The 10,618-nt window shown below is 44.8% G+C and overlaps 1 protein-coding gene across 1 annotated transcript; it reads right to left on the bottom strand.

Annotated features, from left to right (window-relative positions):
* Positions 1-1,855: 1,855 nt before the first annotated feature.
* On the bottom strand, positions 1,856-10,599 carry SFRP2 (secreted frizzled related protein 2). Its single transcript, XM_019722455.2, has 3 exons — positions 9,412-10,599; positions 6,914-6,994; positions 1,856-3,031 (listed from the first exon to the last, which is right to left on the bottom strand). Exons 1-3 carry the CDS (start codon positions 9,908-9,910, stop codon positions 2,727-2,729), a joined length of 885 nt encoding a protein of 294 aa, XP_019578014.1. The 5' UTR covers positions 9,911-10,599; the 3' UTR covers positions 1,856-2,726.
* Positions 10,600-10,618: the final 19 nt, after the last annotated feature.

The raw sequence follows: 10,618 nt of genomic DNA, 5'->3' as shown, positions 1-10,618 counted from the left end.
ACTGTGTGAATCTCCCTTCCCCCATCCACTATCCCTCTGACATCGCACAGAGCCATTACAAGAAATCTTTGTTTAATCCCAAGTTGTGGAGATGTACTCCTATGTTTTCTTCTAAGAGTTTCATAGTTTTAATTCTTACATTTAGAGGTTTGATCCACTTTGAGTTAATTTTTGTATATAGTGTAAAGTAGAGGTCCAACTTCAGTCTTATGCATATTAATATCCAATTGTCCTGGCACTATTCATTGAAAAGACTATTCTTTTCCCCGTTGAGCTATTTTCTTGGCACCCTTGTCAAAAATCAACTGAGCTCAAGCATGTCTCATTGGCTTATAGCCTCATCAAATATTGGAATGGAAAGTCCAAAGGGAGGCACATATGGCAGGAGACAGACATTGGAGTGATGCCTGAGCTGCAAACTCCCCAGAATGTCACTGAAGGAGACTATGTCTGGCATTAACTTGCTCTCCAGGGCTGAAAGTTTTGCATCCCATTATATGGGCAAGTAACTTTTGGCTTGATTGGAAAGAGAGAATTCAGATGGGCCAGTTTCTTCCAAATTGTTTCTTTCCATTAGTTTCTGATGAATTGTACTTATTTTCCCCTTCTAATCTCTCAATCTTTGTTTTACTATTTCGTCTTTTACTCTCTCTCTCTCTCTCCACTTTTGCCTTTTCTAGGGTCCCTAGTTTTCTGTTCTAAATGTTTAAAGGAGAGTAGACCTCGATCCATGAGTGTCACCCTTCTAGTCTAGTCCATGGGTACCTTGTAGGAAGAGGGTGGTGTCTTGAGTTTGTCGATTCAGATGAGAAGCAGAGTCAAGTGGCAACCCATAAGAAAATGAAAGAGACTGCCGAAATCGTGCAGCCCAGGAGGTAGGCTATATTGACTTTTGGTGGCAGAAGAACTTGAAGTGCTATAGAGAGGTTGTGGATGTATGTTCAGGAAACTTTTAAAGAAATCAATAAACTGCTATCAGATAAAGGTTTCACATGAAAGCCACTAAAAATTTCAGATTTGCTGGAGACACTCTATTGCTCTTTCACATTACCTGTACTTATACTTCATATAACTTACCAATTATAAATCTATAATTGCAACTGCAGTTTTCTTTCACTCCCTCAAGTAAGTTCCATAAGAACAAGGACTAATGCATGTATTGCCAGTACTTACAACAAGGCCAGGCATACAGCAGATACCCAATAAGTATTTCTTTAATAGATGAGTGTCACCATGTTTCTATAATCCATTCCTAGGTTGAATAGAAGGTAGACTTTGTCATTTGAAAGGCCTGAGTTTCAGTTCTCCTTCTTATGAGCAATGATGTCTAACCCCTCTGAGCCTGTTTCCTCATGTGTTTAGTAGAATTTCTCTGGAGGCTTCCAGATAATTTATGGATGGATATCCCCTCCTCTTAAATGTTGATGTTTCATCATCCCCTCCTTACCCCCTGCCTTCCAATGGATACTCTTAAGTGGAGAAAAAACTAACACTTTTGCAGTGGTTCTTTTTCATTATGAAAATCTCTGGAAATGTAAAGGAGTATAGAGCTCGTGAACCTTAGGTTTAGAGTAGTGGTGCCATATAGTTCCAATCAATCTGCTGAGAAGGGACAAAAGCAGCAAAATCCTTTGCAGAACCTGTAAATCTCTGCCTTCCCTGCAGGGTCCGCAGCATAAAAATCTGTGAGATGAAAGCACAAAACGGGCTGAGTGGTGTATGGGGCAGATACTTTGAGTCACTTAAGAAAGATACTTCACACTGGGAAGGATGGGCCTCAGGAAAAAGGAGGTGACCACTCTTACACAGGTCCCTTCCCAATTCCTTCTATGAAGAAAAGACAGAAGACAAAGAGTAGGTAAAACAGGATGTAAAGTTTATATACAAGAATATAATGTTTATCTGAAATATTTACAGTGTTGGTTAAAGCAATATTTTTACAACTTTTTAAGGTCAACTACTATGTATATTACAGGTAAGCTACAATGGTTTAATTTGCAAAGTTAAGTAAAAAAAATGTTTTAAACAAAGCTTAAAGTATTCAGGTCAATTATAAAATTTGTCTGTTGTGCCCTTTACTCGAAGAAATCATGCTATGATGGTTAACGTGCTTTTTATAAATGGAAGTACTCTACCTGGAAATGCAATACATGCTACAGTTGTTGTTCCCAACGAGGGTGTAAAATGGTAAGTGAATTGTTATAAGACTTAGGAACTGAGTCTCAGGCTGGAGCTGAGATGTTGAGATAACAGCCAGCTTTATCTCAACCAGGTTTGTGACCCACAACAGTTTGGGCCACATACAAAAATGAAGCTATTTGTGGGTTATGGCAACCTCAGCGGAAAGTGAAAATCACGTGACCCAAACCAAAGAGGAAAAATAATCAGACCCAAGTCACAGTTGCATCTATTCAAAACTAGCTTTAAAGTGAGCTATTTTAAAACTTCATAAAAATATGCATGATTTTATTCATTTGAATATTTCTACAAGATTTGGGGGGTTTTTCCTTTATGTGAAAACAGCTATCCATTCCTGAGGCCTCCTAAGGCCTTACATCTCAGGAAAGGCTGGGGGTGCAAATGTGCAAAAGGCGGGGGGGACACTGCTCCAGGCTGGGGCTGGAGCTGAAGGGACTGTGCTTGGGATACGAGAGCTGAGGCCTCGGAGTGGAAATGGTCAGCTGAGCCCTGGAGCTGGCCTGTCCGGAGCAACCTAGGCGCCTGAACTAGCACTGCAGCTTGCGGATGCTGCGGGAGATGCGCTTGAACTCTCTCTGCCCCTTCTGCCACCGCTTCACCGAGGTGATCACCAGCTCCCCGCCCAGTTTCTGTCCCATGACCAGATAGGGCGCGTTGATGTCATTCATCTCCTCGCAGGTGCACTGCAAGCTGTCTTTGAGCCACAGCACCGACTTCTTCAGGTCCCTTTCCGATACACCATTCAGCTTATAAATGGTCTTGCTCTTGGTCTCCAGGATGATTTTGGTATCTCTGTTGATGTAGGTTATCTCCTTCACTTTTATTTTCAGTGCTACGAAGATAAAAGGAGACGGAATCACACCAGTGATAAGGAGGGGATGCAGTATGGATTGGGAGCCTCCTTCACCCCATTCCACTGCCTATTGGTGTGACCTGGCTTGGGGGGGAAGGAAGAAGGGCTTCCTAGAGTTAGACTGTGAGGGGCTGCGTTGGGGGGTTGGGAGCTGCGGACAGCAGGTGGCTCCGTTTCTAAAGCTTCAAAGGTTTTGCCAGGAAACTCCCTTTGCAGGACTCAACTCTCCTAGCCCTCCTTGTGTTTGTGTGTAGGTCGCATGTGGTTTGTGCTCTCAACAAATGACTTCCCCTATTGGAAACGTCAGCATGAAAAGAAATGCCTGATTCTTTGGTGAAACGTGATCCTTCTGTGGCCATAAGCTTTAAACTCAATTTATTACGTCAGAGAGGTTTTTGGACAAACCTGTAAGGAAATTATATCACACAATCATTGTTTTCTAAAGAACAGACTACAGGGAAGGAGAATTGATCTTACAGCTGCATTTGATTTGGTAAAGCAACTAGGAGAAAAATATCCAAGACTCTTTTTAAGAGCACATGTGTAGCTGTAAAAGTGTTTTTCTGAAGACCTCATCCTCATATGCTATCATTTGCCTGTCCAAGGCCAGGGCGTTTACAGATCATATATGTACTGTTTCCAAAATGGATATTAGACTCATTAGAATGCTAAGACCAAAAGTAAGTGGTTTACATAAAAGACACATTTTATAGTCATAAACAGTATGCTTTGGGAAAGAAAACCCTACAAACACACATGCTGGAATTACATTTCAAGAATCCATGAAGGCAGGGCAAGTATAGAATTTTAAGATTGGAAGAAATCATCTAGTTAAAATCTCTTGTTGGTACAGGAAGAATCTGAAATCCAGAGACGTGTAGGAGGTCCCTCAGTTAGGTGGTGTCCCAGCTGAGTCTAGTTCTCAGAACGCTGGTTCCCCCCACCCCCCGCCTCCTATAACATCATTGTAGTCTCGGAAGGCAACTTCCAATTTCTTGTCCTGGTTGGAGCATTAACTCGCCTAACTGTGATGTGTCCTAAGACCCTTGGTGCCATTGGCAATTGTTCTGTTTAGATGATGTGCAAGTGTGAACTTCCTGACTTTGACGGAGTTTAATGCATTTTGTAAATTATTAACAGAGGAAGAGTTTTGTGTGTGTGTATAAGTGCTTTGGGGGTTTCTTTCTTTCTTAGAAAGAGAATTTGACTTAAGCATGGCTTTTCCCGTCAACTGGGAAATGACCAAAGCTCAACCAGGTAAATCAAGGACGCTGTGATTTAACCAACCAATGTTCTATCTGATATGCATCTGAACCACATGACTGAGTTCTCAGGGTTTATGAGTCTTAAATCCTGGAACAACTCACATGGAAGCGTCACATGTTCCTGTGGCCTCTGGGTAAAGGGTGGGAGGTGGGGACAATATGACAGAAATGATTGTACGTTGCATGGGAGCCCTATCTACAACACAGATAGGGCATGTGTGTGAGCTCTCACCTAGTCAAATTAAATATTTTTGAACTCCAAACATCAGAAAAATCATCACTTTTAACCAGAGGAAAGGTTTATTAGTCATATTTCTCTAGCTTTAAAATAACCAACTCCGCAAAAGTTTACCATGGGAAAACATCAGGCATTAACTCCCCGGATTTTCAGCTGGGACCGAGCATAGGGAATCAAAGCCTCAGAGTAACTTTTCTTGCCCTGGAAGATGTGAATGGGGAGGCAGGGTGTGGGTAGGAAGCAGTGGGGACACTATGTGACCCAGCAATAGGTTGTATACACTTTGGGCCTTCCTGTCTTTGCCGGTACTTTTGCCCCTGAAATAAGGAGTGCCGTGGGGGAAGAGTGTGATGTTAAATAAATCCGATTTCTACCCTTGTTCTTTTTACCCTTCCATTACTCCCCCAAAGTACAGAGGCAACGTGGATTACTGCTTATAAACCAGGAGTATATGATGTACTTCCTACAATTCAGTTCATTATTCTTTTTGCGACAAAATGAACGTGGGGAAATAGAAAACAATACTTGTACAGAATCTACATGTGTGATACTTTAAGTGTAATGACTTCCATGTTGTTTGGAAAGGCTTTCTCCTCTAAGGACAGACTAGCACACACACCCATTTTTTGAGGGCCCAAGTCTTGTACAGCATTCTCAGGAAGGAGGTCTTCTGTAAGATAAACCACAATGCACGCAATGAATGCATGCGAGGGTGCACACATGTGTGTGTGTGTGTTGTGTGTTCCCTAAATGAACTGTTTTGGAGCCTCGGGATAAACAGGTTTTTCATGGAAGTCAGGAGAGGTCTGTATTAGATCTAGTGCAAAGGACATAAGCTGTCAGAAGAAAATGACATTTTATGTAAATTTTAATATAAATTTTATTCACATTGTTTTTCTATCTTGCCCTTAATCAAATATTATAGCACGGAAGCTGTGGTTTGGTAAGGCCCTGGAGGTTTGGGATTGCTGACCAGCGTGCCCGGCCCTCAGCTACTCTGAGATGTGTATGTATTTGAATATAGACATAGGACACCCTCTCATCCCATTTATGGCTCTTGCTGAGGGGAAGGAGTGATTAGGACTTAGGAGTTGCAGCCTTTCTTTTTCCCTTCTTTGTCAGTGTGAAGCTTTTCCGAAAGCTGTGGCTCTGGTTGTTCTGGCACCAGCTAAGGTTAAACCCAGAGCACTTTCTAGAAGAGACCTGGGGTTGTAAGGAGCAGTGATTGGATTGTTCCCAGAGTTTCAGGGACCCGACGAAGCCTGAGATTTCTGAGAGGGTATTCCTTAATAGTGGGAGCGGGAGTGACTTCTCTCAGTCTCAAGGACTTTGTTGAGGATGTAGAAATATTAATCGAGGTCTGTTAGAGTCCACTATTGTTTGATAGAGCATGAACGGCACCTGTCTACCAGTAAGTTCAGCCTTCTGCCTGCATAAATGATTCTAAGGGGTACCAACCACTTCAACACATCAAAAGGTGCCTGTTTTTGGAATGGAACGAAAGCCAGAATGCCTAAGGAATCTGGGTAAAGTTCTCGGCTGTCAGCTATGAATTGAGTATCGATCCCGTGTCTAGCCGGGCTCCTGCCCTCACCTCGGAGGCCTAAGGATAACAGCTATGGTGCTGATGGAGTCCTGCGGGGACAGTTTCTAACTCTCTTTCCTCTTATAATACTCTCTTGAGGGTGGTGACTTACCCTCCATGGAACTTGGGTAACAGATCACACGCATTGTTTATTGTTCCTAAGCACCATGCTATCATGGTATCTTTCATGTATTTTGCCAAAGCAAATTTCTAAGCTTTATTTATTCTTTTTTAAATTTAAGGAACCCCCTTCAAGTGTTAACCAGTACCTTGGATATATTCACTAATGGTGTAACACTACAGTGTCAAGTATTATGAATCAAGTAAGAATATTTCTGTTTGGCACTGGAGTACATTTTCATTCGTGGCCAACTGAATGCTTTGAGTGTGTTTTGCTGGGGCTAATATTTATGTTTCCATCCCTGGTGCACATGTCAAGTGTCAGAAAGAGAACATGGCCCAGGATTAGGCTCGTTGGCAAGAAAAAGCCAAAGTGAAATGGACAATGTGACATTGAAAAATTCATAATTCTCATTATTTGATGCTTAACAAAACAACGAATCTCACCTAAAAAGATACAACTCAATACAAGATAGTTACATAGGGAGGAAACTAGGATACAGCAAGTTAAATAATTTTAGGAAAGATGAACGGTGATAGTATTTTACCCAACCTTTATCAAATAACATCTTAATTATTTGCACCTTTAAGTTTTAGTGGTAAATACAACTTTTGAATGTGAAATCTTTTGTTGTTGGTGGTGTATTACTTACCAAAATCATTTTTACAAAGAGTTTCCATTATGTCGTTGTCATCCTCATTTTTATTTTTGCAGGCTTCACATACCTTCGGAGCTAGAAAGGTGAAAAATTAGTAAGTTTGCTTAAAAGGGGACAGCAGGTAGAGTTTGTAAATAACTCACAGGGGCCCACCCAGGCAAGAGTAGCAATTGTCCTACAAGACTCCAGCTCTGCCTCCTTTATCCAAGAAGGATTAGTCATTCCTAAGAAGTCTCCCATGCCTGCCATTTTTTTGAGGGGCAAAAATGCCCATATGCTGTGTTTAATCAATAGTCACTCCCAAAGAAAAAGGGCATTAGGGGCATAGTGTGCACGTATAGCTACAGTTAACGGGGATGGGTTGTAGCTTTTTAGCTCTTCTTCCCCACCCCTGGACAAACTCAGTCTCTGAAAGAGTTGTTCATTCCCAAAGGCTCTCTGAGAAGGAAACACCAGAAGGTTCTTGAGGATTTTGGAAAACATAACCACAACGTACGGCTAAAAGATTCTTTCTTGGCTGCAGGGCACGAGCACAGCCATGTCTGTGCTGGGCTCTTTAGCAGAGCTGTGCCTCAGGAGAGTCATTTCAAGATCTTTTAAAGTTTGGACAGGGAGAAGTGGCTAGTGGTGTAAAGGTCACAGAGGGGCTCTTTCTCACCTTGGAAACACACCCCAATAAGTCCAACAACCTGCTCTAACTGGCTGTGTCTGTATCACCTTGTGCTTCCTGCCAAATGCATGCTTGAGTCCAGCAGCATGTATTTCATTGTTATCTTTGTCCCTGGTGAAGGTTCTTCTTTCCCCTTTTTGTCCATTACGAATTCTCAAAAACAAACAAAACAAAAAACCAGCCAAACAAACACACACACACACACACACACACACACACACACACACACACACACACACACCTTTTCCTGAAGCTAATCAAAGTTGAAGCAAATGGTCTCTGGGGTCTGACCAAACGTAGGAGTGTGCACTTGTACAATAATCAGAGAGACTACTAAGGATTCTTCTAGAAGAGCTGGATTTCTTAGGAAAAGGAAAACATACTCCCTTTCTCCCATTTGTAAATGTGTTAATTCTGTCTTTAAAATTTAGGTGAAATTTGATTTCATTAACACAAAATAGAATTTTCACAGAAAAAAACTTCACGTAACTTATGATTGAAGAGTTATTTATCAAGTTAGAAAAAAATGGCAGAGCATAATTTGAAGAACGTAAACTTTTATTTTGAAGGGAGAAAATGGCTTCTGGGAGAAAGGTAGTGTAATGTTGGTGCTGATAGTGGAAAGAAATAAAAACAAACTGCAACACACATAAAACTGCCCTTAACTCCCCTCACTCAAACAAAATGAAACATTTCCAATTAGGAGCTCTAGGAATGTATATAAAATGTTACTAACCTGTATTGGTTGGTCTGTGGTGTATGTTGGACAAATGTTTGAAATATGCCAAACATTTGCAATAAATTAGAAATCTAACCAATAAGATGATTGCACATTCATGGTGCCTGCCAGGAAAGATTGCTAAGCAACTTTGCATTTTCTTTAACTAATGATGGCTGTAGGAAAACAATTAGAGATTGAAAGGGAGATGCTGCTGGAGCCCTGAAAGGGATTACAAGCCCCCTTTCCATCCCAGGAGGACCTAAATCAGCTCAGACACATTGTATATGTTTTCCTTTCAGGAAGAATATCAAGAGCCCATGAGGTTTTCATTGCTTTGATGGTTTTTGCACAGGAACTCCCCCTCTGTTTTCTAAAAACTTGGGAAACTCTCTTTTGCATGATTTTCTCCAGTTAATTAAAACCACTCCCAAGATAAAAGCTGAATTGTGATAGAAAATGTTCCCTGGAGATCCCCTTTATGCCCTCTTCCTTAGACACCTGGGCAGTTACAACAAATGCTCAATTTTCAATCCACTCCGAGCCAGTCCTGCTTTTATTTCCCAAACTTACATCCCCAAAGACCAAAAAGTACCTTAGAAGACTGCATGTTTTGTGGATTTTGGCTGTCCTGTCTGTATGGGAATGTTCCAGTGCCTAGAATCCTGCCCAGCGGTAAGAACGTGCTGCATGAGGCTGAGCGAGGAGCCTCTGCCCAGATGCTCACCGTCAACAACTCCACGCGGGACCATTTCCAACGCTCTCAAAATTTCGGCCTCCCTGCTAGCATCTTTAAAAATAATTATGTATCTACTATAAGGAAAAGATGCCGTTCAGTTCTTCGTTTTCTTTCTTTTTTTAAACTGTCCCTAAGAAAGAGCAACTGGTGTAACTCGGGAAGGGAATTAGAGGCTGGGGTGTGTGTGGGGAGGTTGTCTCATATTTGTCACGATGACACACCAGGGCAAGGAGAGCGTCTGCCCCCCGCCCAGGACTGGCACCCCAGGCGGGTACGCATCCGGACGTGGGGCGGGCCTTGGGATTCCCCCCTCACCCAAAGCCTTAGCGGAGCTGGGAGGAGGGGAAATAGGGAGTAAGGCTTACCTTCCTCGGTGGCCGGCAGGAGGTGGTCGCTGCTAGCGAGGGGGATGCAAAGGTCGTTGTCCTGGGGGAAACGGTCGCACTCGAGCATGTCGGGCCAGGGGAAGCCGAAGGCTGACATGACCGGAGCGCAGCGGTCCTTCACCTGCACGCAGAGCGAGTGGCAGGGCTGAATGGTTTCGTCCAGGTCATCGAGGCAGACCGGGGCGAAGAGCGAGCACAGGAACTTCTTGGTGTCCGGGTGGCACTGCTTCATGACCAGCGGGATCCAGGCGCCCGCCTGCTCCAGCACCTCCTTCATGGTCTCGTGGCCCAGCAGGTTGGGCAGCCGCATGTTCTGGTATTCTATGCCGTGGCATAGCTGCAGGTTGGCCGGGATGGGCTTGCAATTGCTGCGCTTGTAGGAGAAGTCGGGCTGGCCGAAGAAGAGCCCGCGCGCAGAGCCCAAGCAGCAGTGCGAGGCGAGGACCAGCAACAGCAGCGAGCCGGGGCCCTGCGGCATCGTGGGCGCGCGACCCCCGGGGGGGCGGAGGGAACGGAACCGGGGAAGTGCGAGACGGCCGGGGCCCGAGCTTGTCCCGGGCTGGCTCGCTCGCTTGGCGCGGCTCGGGGGCCTGGAAAGCGGGCGGCGGGACCGCCGAGAGGCCGGGCGCGGGCAGAACTGCGCGGCGAGGCGCTCTCCGCTCGGCTTCGTGCAGCAAGCCGGCGTGCAGCTCCGGGGGGGCTCCGACCCGGGGAAGTAGTGAACGGCTGTTGGGGCCCAGCCAGAGTTTTCTTGGCCTTTTTTATGCAAATCTGGAGGTGGGGGGAGCAAGGGAGGAGCCAGTGGAGAGTAATCTGAGGAGGGTTGGTCACTACTCTCTTGGTCTGGTTTTCCTTTGAGAATGCCCCTCACGCGCTCCCTGGAAGGAAATTTTGGCTGTCTCCCAAACCCCCCTTCAGATGCTGCCGAGCGCGCGCGCTCTAGGATCGTTTTAAACAACAAACAAACAAATAGACGAGCCTGGCAGCTGCGTCCCAACAGTGAGCGTGCTGGGCGCGGGCTGCGGGAGATCGTGGGGTGCCCGGGACGCGGTGGGCGGCCTCCCCGCCAGGTCCCAGCAGGAACGCGCTCCGCCCCCCGCGAGGCCCCGGCCAGGGTTTGCTTGACCCCAAGCTGAAGTTCCTGTTCTGCCCCCGGGGTTGCGCGGCGGAACTGCATCCCTGGGCG

The sequence above is a fragment of the Rhinolophus sinicus genome, linkage group LG07 (assembly GCF_036562045.2).
Source record: "Rhinolophus sinicus isolate RSC01 linkage group LG07, ASM3656204v1, whole genome shotgun sequence".
NCBI lineage: Eukaryota > Metazoa > Chordata > Mammalia > Chiroptera > Rhinolophidae > Rhinolophus > Rhinolophus sinicus.
Note: the sequence above shows the minus strand (reverse complement) of the source record. Positions and strands in the feature narration are given on the sequence as shown.